Below are 18,400 nucleotides of genomic sequence, written 5' to 3'. Positions count from 1 at the left end.
ATTTGATCGTAGGCAAGAGTACGGAAATTTAAATTTTTTAATAAATAACTAAACAAGGATAGAACATGTGGTTGAACAACTTGGGCAACTTCTAAAAACAAGGATATAAACATGTAATTGAACTACATGAAGACATATTTCTTATATAATAACATCTCTTCAATAACTAATCTACACGATTTACTGGAAACAAGTTTTCCATTGCAAACACGTTCATAAATCCGGCAAATGACGTTGCCTCATGTTTCGTTAATCACTCCTATTAGCAGTTATTAATGTAAACTTAACAATTTTTTTCAAACATAACAGATTTCTCTTAAAAAAAATAATTTGCGTTTTTGAACACTCATAGAATTCTTAATAATCGTTCACATTTTAGGATTTTTTTCAGATTCAATTTTGAAAATTGAAATTTTTGCAGCAGTTGTTCTGAATTCTGATACATGTCGCGTTTTAAGTGGAACGTTACTAGTATTTCGATCGATTGTGACCTGAGAATTGTGACTACCGCAATACTGACACTGAATTTTTGAAGTATAGCTTACTTGTGTGAGGCTTTATGGACTATTTTCATAAGCAAATTTTGTTTATTTCACTACCAAATATCCAAAAGAATTGAAGAATAAATTTTGGAGGAAACTATTTTCAAGCGAGAATAATAAATTTGGTCTGAAACCCGTAAAATATTATCACTTCACCCATTATTTTCTTCCGATATTGAAAGTTTTCGGGTTCTTATATACAAAAAACAAATGTATCTTCGCTTTGGAAATTAAGATTGAATATTTTTCCACATTCTTCAGCAATGTGAAACACTTTGTTTATAGTGGAACCACTATTTTACATAATATCAAAACTGAGCAACATACTACGCGTCTTTTTTTTAAGCCGACGGCTTTTCAGTTTTCCCCTTTTTACCCGGACATTGATGAACTTTCAAGTCCTTACCTGCCACTTTTCGTGATGACCATCTCCGTTCCGAGCTTGTGGAACTTCTCCCACAGCTCTTTGCCCTCGAGTGTCACCTTGGGGTCATCGACAACTCCGTCATCTTCTGGTTGTAGCGCCCGCAGTGGTCTCATCGCCGAATGGTGCTGATGGGCAGCGACGGCAGCCATTACAACGTCCTCTGCGGTTGTGTACGCCGTTCCGAGTGGGTGGTGCGGATGCGGATGGTGTGGAGGTAACTTGGGCAACAGTGCCCCCGGGTACAAATGTGGCGGGGGCCCACCGGGGGCACCAGAAAGGGCCGCTAGGGCGGCGGCCGGAAAGTACGGAACGTTAGCGGCGGTGGCAGCGGCAGCACTCGCGGCAGCAGCTGCTGCCACTCCGGCACCTCCGGCGCTTGGCGAGTTCTGTCCTTGCGGCGGAGAGCCCGCAGTCAACAGCGACGACACGCTGAAGTCAGTGGGTCTCGGTAGCTGCAGGAATGGATGGTAGGCCATTCCCTTCGCCGGCCTACTGAATTCGTCAGATTGAAGTAATTCTTGACCGTCGTATCTCATCACAACATCACCGAGAGTTCGCACCACACGTGTGTCTCGTCGTTGTTTTCCTTACTACTTTACTACGGCCACGGCGACGGATAAAATAATCTGAAAAATTACTCCTGATTTCTTTCCTCCCAATATTACTGAATCGCTTTATATTTATCCATGTAACACGGCACTTTGTTAGGATTTTCTTAACTTTCAGTGTAAATTCACAGTACATTCACAGTAATTAATTTTCTTGCATAATATATTCATGATAATTCATACCCTTCTGTCACTCACATCACTGATTGTTTTCCAAGTCGAGCTAACTAGAGCATTTGGTACTGTAACAGGTTGGGCAATATTTTAATTTGGAGCTTTCAATAATTAATTACTAGGTCGCTAAGCGGGCGCAGTGCAGAAGGCTCCTGTGGTAAATATTCGACACGGTTCGGTATAACACGTAACACTCACACTTCCGGCCGTACCCAAAAACTGCGATGTTAGCTTTTCTGCAGCTTTGTTGGTTTATCCTAATTTCGACGAAATTTCTCGGCGCCGCTCTCGAATCTGTAGATCGCGAAAGAAAAAGTCGGGTTTACACACGCTTCGTTTACGACAACACCGCAGGGCTTATTAGCCTGTGCCACCAGATTCGGACCGCTACGGACGGAGCCACTACTAATACGCATCGAAAAAGTCGTGAAAAGTGCGTGTTGTATCGTGAAATGGCGTGAAACACTCACATCCATACCGGATCCACTGGACTCATTGTGTTAATGGTTGGGGAGGGTGCTGCGTTGGGCTCCACAATTGCGAGGGGGAGGCTGCGAGAGCCGCACGAGAGCGAGAGAAAAAAGTGAAACAAAAACTACAACAACAACAACGATGCTAACTTCACGCCGGCCGTGTATGAACTGGTTACCGCTGCAGCGACAAACTAAGCGCTTGGTGTCTGGTTTTTGGTGTCTGTAATCACACCTTTCGTGTCGAACTGGTGTCGGCCGCACCCCTCTGTTCCTCTCGCTCGCACCAGTGTGCACACACACTCCGTCGAATGCGGTGCTGCTTGTAGTCAGGCCACTCCCTCTATTTTGTGTGATAATCGTCGCGGATTGGTGTGTCGCGTCCAATCGGCACACTAACATCGGATTAGAGAGCGAAAAGTCTTGTGTGAAGTCGTCGTCACCAAGAAGAGGACAAAAACCGGTTCTCGGAAGGAGACTTTCCGTTGACGCTGGTAGTGTGAACGTTGGTGGACTCCGTCGGCGGGGGTGCGATTGCGATTATTAAAGAGGGCTTTGACTCTTTTTTTTTTCTTGCTGCTCAGTCTTGTGGCATTCCTTTCATCTCTCTTCGCGGCTTCTCATACATTTGCTGGCCACACTCCTTCTCTCCCACGACAAGACTCGACACTATCTTCTAGGTGCATGTGTATATTGGAGCTGTTATTTATTTTCTTTTGATGCCGTTGTTTATTATTTTTACAAACTCTCCCTCTTTTGGGTTGTTTGCGGGTTTACTTCGGCAGCAGTGTATGCGTGCGTGGACATATTCATTTTCGTGCATACTCTTTATTTATTCTCTTGTGTCGTGTTGCGGCTCACGGGTTGACACACCAACACACCAAACTGGGGTGTAATATAATTTGATATTATTTCACACCAACACACTGGTAAAGTTTTTCATGTCAGCGAAAAAATAGCGACAACATCCAATATGCTTTCAATTTATGCGCAATAGAGACTCTTCTGTCTAGCGTTTTGCCTTTGTCAGTCAGTCCGAGAGATGTTCCCTTGGCTGAGTGTGTAGTTGTAACGATACGGTCGTGTGACACTTCCTAACGCCTCACCAACCGTTCTATAAAGTCATTAGTGGGGTTTATGCACTCTCACACAGCGATGAGCACCGCGAGCACTAACACTCGTGGCTGTTTGGGGGGAGAGAGTTCGAATAGTGGGCGCTGGTTGCGGTGCCGTACAGTGGTGGAATCGACACTTACATTTCACCACCTCCACCAGGTTAATATTCTACCACCCACCACCGTCTCGACTGCAGGTTCAACAAAACGACAGCAGAGGGAGTACTATCGACAGCAGCACTAGTAGCGTAACCAACACCCACAGATTGGCGTAAAATTTACCAAATTCATTATTACACTCGTAGCTGTGATTTTTCTCTCCGTGCGTGCGTAAGGATATTGGTTCGATGCTTCTTCCTTTGCTTTGCTCTTCTCTTTTTGCTCTTCTTCAAACTGTTTTCCTGTCCGTTTCCTAGGGGCCGTATCTGCTGGGCTCCCTTATTGCAGCCTACTCGGATGAAGGCAACAAAAAGTTGAATGTGAGTTTTTCGCTTCAGTTGAGCTGAATCTGTCCGAAAACAATTTTGGTCTTTATTGATTTTTTGTCTATACCTATATCGCACTTACTGGCTGTTACAACAACGGGATACTGGAATTCCGCCTTGCATGTTTTTTTACTTCTTCTAAGAAAATTTATTGTGCGATATCTTCTTACAGTACATATCCTCTTTCTGCTAGATCGATGATGGCAGGCTGCTCCATTGTCCCTATCAGGCAAGAAAAATTCTCTCCTTTTTGCTATTGATTGGATTGTTTGAACAGCAGCAGCAGCAGCAGGAGCAGCAGTCCTGTAGAGAAAGAAAAAGAAGTTGTTTGGAATGGAAGCAGAATTTCTTTATCACAATGCTTGAGACTTGTGGGATTGTTTTTTAGGTGTTTTAATTCAATGTATTTTGTCAATTCAAGGGATAACAGATGGAATCGATTTGCCTTTAAGAGCGGGATTTGATCACATGTTTTCTGAGTGAGACTCTACACGAAATCTACGCATTTGATTTCAAATGTGATAGAAAGCATCAAAAAAATTTAAAAAAAAACAAAGCCTTTAAGCTTTGTGTGCTTTTAAATAAATATTTAATAAACTCATGAAAAGGTATACAATATTCCTGAGCAAACTGTCAATTTGAGTTGAAAAAATCAAAATGTAGTAAAAGTTAAGGGATTTGAAATTGCATTCGAATTAAAATAAGCTAACTCTAAAAACCAAAAACGTTGACGTTCTATGAAAAAAATCCACTTTAAAAGATTCATCTGATGTTGGTACCGTAAACTGGGGTGACTTTGATCACCGGGGTGACTTTGATCACCACACCTCTTTTTTGAAAATGTGGTAAAAAAGCGCTCGTAGTGCTTGGGATTTGTCGTAATCTTCACTGATTGTCTGGATATATGTCTGCATTGCTACTACTCATGCATTTCCTGCTATTTAAAGAGTGTTTTTTTTTTTGCTAAAATATTAATTGAAAATAAAGTGTATTTTTGGCGATTTTTGTTGCATACAAAATTTGGGCAATTGCATAAGTCATATTCCACGTGGACTAGTTTTTGATGATTTTAGACCACCTTCCCTCTCAGTGGTTAATCATTCATATATATTCTAAAAAATTTGTATGAATCTTGGATATTCGCCAACATAAACTGTTCACATAGAATGTGAATGGCCCCCAAATTGCTTTCCTTATTTATAAACTCGTTTAAATAGTTTCAGGCTGTTTCATTTAGTGAAAGTAGCAAACTGTTACTCCGAATTCATCAGCAACAGCAAGATTGTTGCTTAAGTTTTGAAGTAGTGACTGAATCTTTCTCAATGCATGCCAGTACTTATTTTAAAAATTTCAAACAATATTGTTTCCAGTATACAGGCATACCTTGATTTTACGCACATGCTCGTTTTTGAAATGTGCGTAAAATCGAATTGTGCGTAAAATCGAAGCAAGATTTGCAATATTTTTCATAACTCAAAATTGATTTCCGTAACTTGAAATTTGCAAACAAACATATAAGGGTACATCTAATTATTACGTAACGCACGAACGAAGGGGTGAACGGTTTGGAAAGTTTTACCGCCCATACAAAAAAAAATTCAAAGTTCTAAAAAGAATTGCATTATTTGTGTTACCTAATTATTAGACGTTCTCTAATGCATCGTGCATGGTAGGAAAATCACCTCGATTATTTAAAAAATACTCCTTCAGGTGCACAAAGTAGTTCCACAAAAAATTTTCCAATTTCAATATTTTTATTGTAATTTTTTATTTGGCTGAAACTTTGCATAGACGTTTTTATGGGCCAAAGATGCCGTTTTGTACTATTGGTAATTTTTTTATGAACACGACTTATTATTGAGAAGCTATTAAAAATTGCTGTTATGGGAAGGTATTGATTACACTAAGGTCGCTTTTTACGCGGTTTTTTTACGCGGGTTTTTTTACGCGGTTTTTTTTTACGCGAATTCCGGAATTTACGCGGTTTTTTACGCTTTTTTTTACTCGGCACGTATCCCCCGCGTAAAAAGCGGCTTTAGTGTATTACTAATATTTCGAGAGCCAAAACAGTTTGTTTGATCGGTGTGACGTCTTCGACAACGTTGTAGATAAAAATTTTGTCTTACGAAAAAACACTCTGAAAAGTAATATTTTTTAAAAAATAAGGCTGATACAAATTTCGAATTCTTTTTATGTCCAAGGTTATCAAAGTTAGCAAAGGGGGTGGTAAAAAATAAATAACACCGAGACGAAAAAAAAGAAATATCTTTGATCAAAGTTTGTGTGCAAGTTATGACGTTTGTAACTAGCACTCAAATAAATGTTGAAAAATAACATTTTATTATTATTATTATTTATTTCGCTTGCCTTTTGACGACACTCTCGCTGTCACTGGACTTGTTTGTTGCTGAATAAAGCATTTATGCTGTCGGAAAACCAATAAAATGAGCAAAACGGTTTGAGCTTTTTTACTTCCCCTTCCAATATTCAAGATTATTGAAGGGGGGGGTGACATAAAATGAAAATAAAATTTGTAACGGCCTAAGTTGAAAAAAATTAAAAATTATCATCTAAAAAAGCTCATATTTTAGATATTTAATTTTTCGTCAAAATTAAAGAAGATTACCGTAAATTTTTTCTCCTAATTTCTCTATGATTGGACCGTTTCAATTTTCAAGTAATTTTTTGCAGTTTTTAGGGAAAAAAAATTTTTTTAAGCTAGAGCTAGAACAAGCTAGATTAGATTAATAATATCCTAATTTTCTTATGACTTTTTTTTCCAAAAAAAAGTTATTTTAGACTGTATATTTTTATTTCGGAATTATTAATTACATCTTTGTTGAAAACGTCACACCGATAAAAGACATCGTTTGGGGATTGAAAATATTTGTGATCATCAATACTTTCCCAAAATAGCATTTTGAATAGCACCTCAAAAATGAATCATGTTTTCCAAATTTTTCTCAATCATTTATTAATGTATTTTATTCGAACTTATCTAACTCATCGTATTCATTATGCACTTCTATAAAGTGCCTTCCCTGTTTTGGTGTTACACAGTTCATCAATGGCCCTCAGTTTTTGAACGACATGAAATAAAACAATTTCTAGTTTCCATTAGGTGCTATCCATATCCTACGTGGACATATTTTGGCTAAATTCAGACAACCCTCTCTCTCTCTCCGTGGTCAAACGATATAAAAAATTCTCGGAAATTTTAGCGGACCGTGATCACTTTCCTACCTTCCGACTCCAATTTAAGCTAAAACGTGATATATGGATAACCTCTTATTCTGGAACGATGTCTAATGTAATGTACCTGCAATGTGTACAATTAAAATAAAAAACATTTGACTTAAAAATGTGTTTGAAAAAAGTGTGCATAAAATCGAGGTAAAATGTGCGTAAAATCGAAGTACGTAAAATCGAGGGTGCGTATAATCGAGGGTGCATATAATCGAGGTATAGCTGTATTCTGAAAACATTTAAGATACAATCAAAAAAGCGATCAAAGTCACCCCAGTTTACGGTATTTAGAATCAAAACAAGATAAAAATTATTCAATGACCTCTAATAGTCCAGCTTACAAAACTGAAACCTAAAACGGACTAGTACCTATTTTTAGGAGGGAAACGCATTTTAAAAATACTACGGTACTACGGTATTGTCGGGAAAGTTGTATTTAATGTTATCGCTGCATGTTACTTTTTATTCGAAAAAGAAAATATTTGAAAATTTATCATTAATCAGCTAAAAAGTAAACACTAGTGGAAATAGTAAGTCGATTTGATTTATTCTACTATTATTGAGATATGCACTCCTGATTAAATCTTTAATAATTAAGAATTCTGGACAATCAAAATTTTATCTAACGGTAACCCTATTTCGTAAATTTTGCTATGAATAAAAATCCGCACACTTAAGAATGATATAACTTCTCAATTCTCATCGCTCTTAAATCGGTTTAGCAAATTGGTTGTTTCATTTTTGTTGCAATTAAAGGCTATTAATATAGATTCAAACATGTTTTGTATATGGAAAAACAAGAATTTAGAATTCGGCTTTGATTCGAATTCCGCACACTTTAACGTTATCGCTAAGATTGGTAAAGGTAGATAGGCAAACCGTCTAAATACTGACTGTCACTTTTTTCAACACCTACTGATTCCTTGAAAGTGGCCCTGCAGTAAAGAGCTATACTTCACTGGATTAAGAACATTCCAATGAACGAAATGGTATATAATAATCATACTTTTTAGTGCACTAGCTATAACAATTCGTTTTTAATTCTGCAGTGTTCGATGTTTGAGACTGTTCGAAGTTTGAATCAAAACGGCATATTCAGCTATGAATAAAAATCCACAGGTTGCACTGAACAAATTTATGATTTTAATGGAAGCGCATTATACTTGAATGAAGCTCAATAGCACAAAGTGTCCTCACCATATTTTAATAAATGGAATGGCACGGCAGAAGTGATCATAGTAAAGCTTAGTATCGCATACATAGTTTCTTAGTTGGCATCAATGCTTTGATTTCGAAAGCAAATTACCCTGATTCAAGAGCAGCGACATGAAACTGGAGATCTAATTATATATTGCCAAACAAAGGTCAACTATCTCCAGAGAAAATTTACCATCCTTGCCCCGTCCTCGCAACTGTTGGGGTTGAAAAAACTAATGTTGGCCCAACATTTACTAACGAGAAACGCAGAGAGCTCTACGTGCCCTCACGAATGCCATGCGAGATGGGAAATGTTAGTAAGAAAGCAAGACCTTGGGATACATGGGGTGGGATACAAGCGGTTAAACGGTTTTTAGAACAGTTGTATTTTGAGCAATTCTCGATCTTTTTATTTAATTATTTCTCTTGAATTTGTCATTAAACTCTCCACAATCGGCAAGTCGTTTCAAATAGGAATGACAGAGCTTTCATTCAAAGTAGGAAAAAATGGCCGCCATCTTGGATCTCGCCGCCATGTTGGATTTTATCAGGAAAACGTGTTTTTGAGCAAGTTCGCAACCACCGATTTTGAATTTGACACCACCATTGGAAAGCTGAGAAGAAATGCTTCAAGATATATTCAAAAAATTAGATGAGCATTGACCTTATCTTGTCATTCCGTACGTTTACGTATTAAGATATTCTATCACTGGGCATTGCAGTTTTAAAAAATCGATTGTTTATTTTATATGACACTTTTTTTCCTGTATGGGCTTCCTCGCTGCGACCAGAATGCCCGGGTGTCTGCTGTATCCCGCACTTCTGTTAATAGCAATACCTAATGTGCTGTGCTACTCTTCCTTACACGCTTACTGTTCTACTATACCGATACTCGTTCCTCTTGCCAAATATCACCTATTATAATTCCCTGGAGAAGTTTCGTCGTGCGTCCTTCTGGCCAGTTTTATTGATAAGAGGAACTTATTTTTTGTTAAGAAGAAGTCACGCAAAGGTATTTGCAGATTTCAGCGTAGAGGAAGGGTAACTGGTGGGGATCCTGAGAGTAAACCCCCTTAAGTCCTTTTTTGACATCGGATGGCCTGGTTCTACTAAGATTCGAACCCACGACCATCCACTTTACAAAGCGGACTCTGTAACCTTGCGGGTACGCAGCTCCCCAAGTTATATGACAAGTTGTATGACACTTTTTTTTTCTTCATCTATAATTTATTTGACACGGCATGTATGACACTTTGAAAGCTCTAAAAAATTTAACATTAATACAATTCATATACCATACAGAATGCTAAAAGAAAATTTTCGTTGTAGAACATCGGAAATCCAAATTGTACTGCACGCAATTTATGTTATTTTAAAAACTATTATACAAATGATTGCACAAGTAAACGGCTTTCATAGCTAAGCTTTAGAGCACCTTCGCTCAGTAATGACAGACTAGCTGTAACTACCCTGATAATTTGCCGCCATACGAAAATCTTTGCCTGCTGGAGGGGATGAAACCCCTTGAAGAGCGTCGTAAGGACATACTGGCCAGAACAGTGCACAAAATCCTCACTGGTTGCTATGACTGCCCCGCTATCTTGACAATGCTTCAGCTGCAATGCCATCTTCGTCCACAACGTCATCAGCGATTACTGCAGACCAACGCACACCGCACGAATTATGGCCAGCATGAACCTGTTCGTCGGATGGCCCTGGTTTGTAATCGTCAGAATGTTAATTTTAATTTCTAGTATAGTTAATAAATGTGCATTGTTTGTTTTGACTTTATCTATGTTATCTGTATCGGATTTTTGTAATATCTCTGTATATGTTTTTGTTTTTTGAAAAGATGCTGGGTTTTTATGCCGCCTTGATAGTCGCCTACCAGAGACTTTCATGGTGGCTTTTCCCAGCCATACACTCACTTATTCATTAAGACTGCTAGTCGGATGGATTTATTTCAATAAATAATAATGATAATAATAATAATAACTATCGTGGCCGTGAATAAAAGATACAGTCACGCCAGTTGTTCATAACTGACTGTTGCAATATTTGTTCTCAGAAAGTGAATAACACGACTGGCACTAAGGTATACCAAAAGAAATTGACTGATTAGTTGGCTACCACACAAGAATGAATTTATCAACGTTCGTGTTATTGTCTTTCTCCAGATCAACTTAACGAAAGTGCTCTTTCAAATCTGATAATAACAGCGTAAAAACAATTAATAACATAACTGTTTATAATTAATTGTTCCCAAATACATAAAAAAATTGATTTTTTTTTCAAACATTACTATTTATAATTTTAATAACGTAGAAAGTATAACTTTTCTTTTAGTGAAGGGTGTTTTATTTTCATGGACCACTGAAATTGAGTCATAAAAAAGATTACAAGTGTAATACATTTCAAAAATAGAAAAATCAAAACTAAAAACTAAAACTAAAACTGACTAAAACTTTATGTTGAATATATAAATTTTAGACAACTTTTATCTTTCAAACATGTGAATGATGGAGCTTGGCAAATGTTAGTTCCCACTCTCTGCCTACTTAAACACGTTATAATACAAAAGACCTCTCCACGCTTTTACTGCCACAACGCAATAAGCTGGAAATTCTAGTACTTAAGATTTTCAAAGTCCATCGTCGATCGATTAGACTAATTCATTTTCAATTCGAGTGAAACTTTGCACCCGCTTTTGATATGAAGGAGTTAATGTTTTCAGAAATTGAAAAGTTCTTTTCAACTAATAATGTTATTTAAAAAAAAAGGTCGCATGGATTTCATCCCACACACTTTAAAGTGGCTGTAGCGGGAAAACTTTCGGTTTAAGGTACAAACACAGATTAAGTAATTAAGGGATTGATAAGAGTTTGTGCCATATTACGCAAATAGCCAGTTAACTTATATTTTTACGAATTTATCAAATGAGTCTAAATAGAATAACTGGGAACGCTTTCTATGAAGGATATAACTTCTTCTTTGCATGTAGCTTGTTCTTGCATGCATCTAGGATCCCCATCGGGACAGTAAACGTACTAATAAATTCACTTCACTTTGGTGTAATTGAGCATGTTTATTTTAGTGATGAAAAAAGGTAAAGATCTGAATAACAGTAAAGTAAAGACCAAAATCATGAAACTTGCATAAAATGAAACACAAAATGCCCAAAATATAAAAAATTGTGAGAAAACAATTGCAAATTAAACTTCAAATACCGGGAAGCAACAAAAAATACGAATTAGGCTTCAGGATTAACTCAAATTGTCTTAAAGTTACTTATAAAACCCAGAACAAACAAACGAAAAGTTAGTTCCGAGTTAAACTGAAAACAGTAACGCTTCTAGACAAAACAATCAAAATTAAGCCTAACATACCTGAAAAATATTGCTGAAGGAAAAAAATAAACCATAGCCTACTTCTAACTGAAAGTAGTTTCAAGACCAGAAGTTGCCAAAAAGTAAAAAGTTTAAAAAAGTCAAACTAACATTGATTTTCAATAAACTTAAAAATACTTCATAGCAGCAGAAAAGCAGAAAATACATGAAAATTAACAAAATAAACTTAAGCGCTCCTAAAAGCTAGAGTAACCAAATACAAAATAATCAAAAATACACTCTTGAATAACTGAAGGCACTTTAACCCTAGAAAGATAGTCTGCGGCAATTTGACTCCTTGTTCTTAGTGACATTGCCCTCTTGTTTTTCGAATAGTGCGAAAACGTTTTAGTTTTTCAAAAAACTGGATTCTGGTATTTGTTATGTATCTATGTCTTGACACCATGAAGCTCACTCATTATTAAATTTTAAACAAAAACTTGCATTTTGTATGATTCAAAATTTACGAATCAATTTAACGTCAAAATAAGATTATCTTTCCAGGGTTGAAAGGTTAAGAAAACGAACCATGAATAAAATCTCATACATATCTCTAACTTCTAGAAGACAGAATGACCAGAAAATTACATGATCAAAGTTCAGTCAAAATGCTGAAAAACGTAAAACAGCCACAACACAATTTAATTCCAAATTGAAACGAAACCCGTTCAAAAAAGCAAAGAAGCGTTTCTAAAACAAAACCAATAAACAGCTAAAAATTCATCTCGAGTTAGTATCTAATAACTTAATACTATAAACTAGAACAAATATCAAATTTAAGAAAAATAAAATAGATAAAAAATAAATGTATGATATATGTATCACATCTGTTAACACTTCGAAAGGCTTGGAAGAATAAAAAATCCTTCCGAATTGTGCTTAATATGATTGCAAAACGTTTCTAAAGACTACAGGGTGTTCAACAAGTTCGAATACAATTTTCCATCGTTGTGTAGGAGCACATCATGTGCATACTGTGTATTGGTATAGGTGACAGCTTTAGCCTCATATAGGTTACCGATGGTTAACCGATGCGCATGGTGTTGTCTCGCTGTCATTTGCTGTTTGTTTACCGCGCACGATTAACGAGTACCACGATGTAGTAGTAGAGTATATTCGCGAAAAGGGGTGGGCAAACGGCTCTTATCCAAGAGCGGCTCTAAGCCGCTCACACACTGTTGCGAACTGAATCATATGAGCGGCTCATGGTTCACAATAAATTACGTGCGTATTTTGGTTTCGGGCGAACTATCAGTTTCGATGCGCTCAAATAACCGTGGTATGTTTTCGTGAACCGTTCGTTCGTTCGTTGGTTTTTATGAACCGATGTATACGAACGGCTCGTGAGCCGTTTGCCCATTCCTATTCGCGGATATACAACTGCCGCACAGTGTCCAAAATGATCGGCTGCAGGCGCTAGCGTTGGCCAACAGCCCTCGTCTCACATAAAAATCTCGCGATTTCAGAGTGCCGCGTCGGTGATGGTTTAGGAGCCGTATCCACGCGTGAGAAGCTCCCACTGGTGTTTGTCGAGAAAAACTTTAAAATTAACGCCGCCTACCATAAGGCAGAGGTTCTAGAGCAGATTTGTGCCCCTGCACTTCGGGACCACTACGGGAAGGATGACCTTCACTTATGCCGAGAAATCATATTACTTTTGACTCAACTGGTTGAATATCTGGTCATGACCAGGAATCACCTCCCCCTAAAATCCGGGCCAAACTTTACAGTTTAGGACAATGGTGTCTTCGGGAAAGTTCATCATTCAAGTTGTTTTGTTTCATGTTTTTACAAGTTTCTGCAAAATTTTGCCATCAATTTTATCTGCCGTGTGTGTAAAGCACTCAGACAATTCGATAATTGGTAATATTGCGATGAGATGTGATGGGAAGCGATAAAAACCGAGAATCACTTGTCGAAAGTGATTTTCTTCGCAAGAAAAATCAATAGAAACTTAATTAGTATAATATAAAGTCTGCTGTAACAAATAAAAACATAATGGTCTGATGTTGTTTTAAAAGTTTAGTGAGAATATCAGAGGTATAGTAGTATAAAGTAAGAAGTTTAACGGCAAAAACCTTTTTTTAGCTAATTGGACATCATCAGATAGCTCAGTAACATTGAGGTGTAGGTACCTACCCGATCAAAAAGAGAAAAACAAAAATGTAACAGAAGCTGTTAGTTTGTTTTGGAAAAAAACCTTACAGACTGTGTTTTCAATTTGATCCCGTTAGGTGTTAAAATAACAGAAATTATAACAGAAATAATTCTACTAGTATCGAAAACATATCAAACTTTGTCACTAACGTATCAGCTTTCTAACAAAATAAGATAATATATATAACAGTATAATAACAACCATTATAAAAAACAACAGGTTTTGATAAAGACGAAAAATTTGTTAGACTTGTTTCAGAACAACTTCATTCCAGGTTTTGCTATTATAACTCATTCAGATTCAATTTTGTTATCAAAATCATATGGGAAAATACAAAATTGTTTCAAAACATGTTATTTGTATCTCGCGTTGATAGAATTTTGTAATTATTTAGTTATGCTCTTCTGATAGGGTAGTGTCTTAGCAATTTTTTTTCGTTATGCTATTTTGGAAAACTTTGCTAATTGTTTTTTTTTTCTCAAGAAAATAATGTTTTATCTCACTTGTAGAAGGATTCATCACGGATTTGTCGATGTCAAAAGAAAGTCTTTTTTACTCTAAAACTTAGTCGAATACAGCATTACTCTAAAATGTAACGTTCCCGAGAAAATTACCTTTGACCAGCTTTTTTCATTTTTGGACTACAGTGCGATACTTTGCTAATGATTTATAATTCGAAGATTTTTTGCATGATCTTAATAGTTGTCTTCAATAATACAGAAGCTCGCGATGATTAACTTTTTAAATGCATTCGTTTTTGAGTTATTTCGAATCTGGTTCAAAAAAATTTGAATTATTTGTTAAAATAGGGTATCGAACGTCTTCGTCAGTGGTTTTCTTCGGCAGTTTTTCCGCAGCAATCTTATGTTTGCATAAGAAGGGCCGAAGAAAACCACTGCCGAAGAAAACCACTGCCGAAGACGTTCGATACCCTGTATCTTTTGTTGAATGATTTGGGATTTCTCAGCAACAACAGTAACACTATAGAATTGTGATCACTAGAAATATTCAGTTGTATAAAAAAGGCAGAGCTTCGGTGCTTTATATGCACAGACCTCGCAGCCCACTGTTTAATGTATAGGACAATTGCGGGGTTACCGGTACGACCCCATAAACACCAAGAGTCTCTCTTGAGCCGAGACTCTAACCTTCGACGATTGACTTGATAGACAAACATCGTTGCTCGAGACCAAATATAAGGTGTATAAAGTTGTAATGAGTTGTAATGCTTTGCAAAAAAAAGTAGGACGAAAAAATGTATTTTTACAAAAAAAAACCTAAATTAATCCACCTAGTGGTCAGACGCAGCCTTTCTCATTCAAACTTTTATTTTTTAAAAATAGATTTACATGAACGCTTCAATCCAATAAATGTATATTTACTCTTTAGGTTCTAAAATATTGATGTTGTAATCTATACATATAAAAATGTAGTCCGGTCTGTCAGTCTGTTTGATCCATATAGGCTCGAAAACTACCGAACCGATCGACGTGAAAATTTGTATGTAGGGGTTTTTGGTCCCGATAAAGGTTCCTATGATAGGTTGAGACCCCTCCCTCTTCTGGAAAGGAGGGTTCCAATACAAATGAAACATACATTTCTGCACAACTCAAGAACAAACCAAGCAAATGAAACCGAATTTGTCATGTGGATGTTTTAAAGGGTAATAAATATGTCCATAATGGTTCGACGCCCCTCCCTCTTATGGAAGCACATGTGTCTGCACAAATTTCTGCACATCTCGCGAACCAATCAACTAAATGGAACCATATTTGGCAGGTGAATGTTTTTAGTGGTAACAAATGATACACAGCTGCTGAAATCGACCACAGACCCCATTTTGGATTCTAGGTTGGCGACTTCCGGTTCCTGGGAAACAGCGGAAAATGATCGAATTACACCCAATATGGGTGTTTCTTCAACCAGGATGACGCTCAGAGGTCAGAAATTATTTTAAATACCATTTTGAAATCCATGATGGCGACTTCCGGTTTGTGAAAAACAGCCTGAAATAACCAAATACCATCCAATATGAGTATCTCTGGAACCAGAATGATGCAATGAGCTAACAATTGACCTCAGGCACCATTTTGAATCGCTAAATGGCAACTTATAAGAAACAGTCGAAAATGACCAGATAATACTCAACATGGATATTTCCGTAATCGAGATGATGCATAGAAACCAAACATTGACCCTTGACACCATTTTAAATTTAAAGACGACTACTGTTAGTTTCTGGAAAACAACCAAAATAACTAAATACCTCCCAATATGGGTATTTCCGGTGTCAGATTGATGCCAGAAAATCTGCTGAAAATGACCGAATACCACCCAATATGAATATATTCAGAATTAGGGCGCCAAAAGCCAACAGTCGAGAATTTTGTCATTTCGATAAAACCAATCATTTCAAACGATTTGTCTTTTGACTTTGATCATATCCTATGGCCGATTCGTCGTACATTTGCAGACTTTAAACACATCGCAGGAATCAATCAATTTGGAACGTTCAAATAGTATAAACCACATTTAAATTATGTTGAGACCACATATATCAATCAAAGCAGGTATAGTTTTAAATAGCCACATATCAAATTGTTATGAAGTTTGTTATTTGTAAGTTTGAGAGATGACTTGTTCGTATGACACTAGTTATGTTCAAATTAGTCATGTAATCTTTGAAATAATAGACTTTCGTTGTTTTATAAACAATTTAATACATAACGATGGCTTAAATTCAATTATAATCAAATGAAATGGGAACGTATAGGGCAGCCAAACTTTGAAACCACGTGTTCAATCATAATTCATCAGTTAACCCTTAACTAGCCCGCTCATCTGATATTAATATTGATCAAATCGGTTGTGTAGTTTCTGAGATAATGAAGTTTCGTGATTTTCACATTTCGGTACTTTACAGGCGAAGTTACAGTCCGATTACAGTAAAATTCAATAGGGTGCTACCAGGCAGCTGGACTTATTAGTTGACACTAATTTTGTAGAAATTGGGTCAGCCATCACTGAGAAAAGTGAGTGAGTTCAAGTAGTCTTCGGAATATGTTCCTTTTCATAGCTGGATTTCACATTTTTAAACATAACAGAAAAAGTAATAGTCTGATTGCAAAACAAATCAATAGGGTCTTATGGGGCAACTAGACCTTCCATTTGACACTGATTTTATGAAAATCGGTTCAGGCATCTCTGAGAAACATGAGTGAGATTAAGTAGTCTTCAAAACACGTTTCTTGTTATAACTTTTGAACCACAAGTTCAATTATTATGAAATTCAAAAGTTAAGGGGTTTTCAAGCAACCGTTCATTTGAAATCAATTTGGTTCAAATCGGTTGGGTAGTTTTCGAGATAATGATGTTTCATGATTTTTACTTTTTGAACCATAACCTCTAAACTAAAAATCCGATTACAATGAAATTTAATAGGGTCTTATGGGACAACGAGACCTTTCATTTGCAATCAATTTCATGAAAATCGGTCCAGCCATCTCTGAGAAAAGTGAGTGAGAATAAAAATCTGCACATACACACACATACACACACACATACATACAGAAAATGCTCAGCTCGTCGAGATGAGTCAAGTGATATATGCCATTCGGCCCTTTGGAGCACTTTTATACTTTCGGTTTTGCAAGTGATTGCTATACCTTTCTAGGAGAAAGGCAAAAACTAAAAAACAAAATGCTCAGTGATATTTTTTCTGTTGAAACTTCAAGTTATTACAAAACTTTCGGTGAAAACTTTAGAATGAAGAGGTAAAAAATATCTTTTTTAATGTTGAGTTTTAGAACATTTGTGTGATTCATACTATATTAAGAATAACCATGTTCCAATCGTGATAATTTTCAAATTTATGTTTAAATAAATTAAATCATGAATAAAAATACACCTTTTTCAAAAGTTATTCAACAAATTTAGATTTGAAGGAAATGTGTTGATAGCAAAAAATTGGTTGAATAATTTAGAAGTTATCGAATGTTAACATTTCTATTATTATTTTTTTCAATGATTAATTTTTTCATACTCAAGCCTGAGAGCGTTGAACTTTATTAATATTGGTTGCATTAAGAAGGTACTCTTTTTTGAAGTTGTTTGGTTTTATCTCCGCTTGGAGCATTGCATTTCAAATCTGTATAAAGGTTTGTATGGGAAAACCTGCTTTCTTGCATTTTTCATTCTGGAGAGATCAAAATGGCCTAAATCATACGTTTAATAACTTCAAATGGTAGGTTTTTTGATGTTCAACAACTTTTCAGAAAACATCTGAGAGCTAGGATGTTCCTAAAAAATGCTAGAGCTGGTCATAGTTGAGTATGTCGAATTCAATGGTGAAAATCATTATATCTGCCAACAGATATAGTTGGATTCAGCCTAAACCATCTGTCTCAAATAAATTACGTGACTAATAGTAATAACCGTCTCCTTGATTTGGCTCTGACTAATAATGAACCCTTGTGTGCACCTTCTGAGGCCGAGCCGTTAGTACCTCTAGACTTCAACCACCCCGCACTGGTAATTACGGTCCACCAAATAGTGCCCGTTGAATTTGAAAATTTTCCAACCGAACAAAATTT

At 36.6% G+C, this 18,400-nt stretch overlaps 1 protein-coding gene across 5 annotated transcripts in view; it reads right to left on the bottom strand.

The window, feature by feature from the left end:
• The window catches only part of LOC129721425 (optomotor-blind protein), a 263,942-nt gene that overhangs the window by 236,322 nt on the left and 9,220 nt on the right, over nt 1-18,400 (bottom strand). For 4 of the 5 annotated variants that reach the window (XM_055673974.1, XM_055673973.1, XM_055673976.1 and 1 more), the window contains exon 2: nt 949-4,124. In XM_055673974.1, the coding sequence (XP_055529949.1) occupies nt 949-1,505 (557 nt within the window). In that variant the 5' untranslated portion in view covers nt 1,506-4,124. The remainder of the gene's footprint in view (nt 1-948; nt 4,125-18,400) is intronic. The other variant, XM_055673975.1, reaches the window with a different exon arrangement.

Source organism: Wyeomyia smithii, chromosome 2, assembly GCF_029784165.1.
Source record: "Wyeomyia smithii strain HCP4-BCI-WySm-NY-G18 chromosome 2, ASM2978416v1, whole genome shotgun sequence".
NCBI lineage: Eukaryota > Metazoa > Arthropoda > Insecta > Diptera > Culicidae > Wyeomyia > Wyeomyia smithii.
This window is presented reverse-complemented; position numbering and strand designations above follow the sequence as displayed.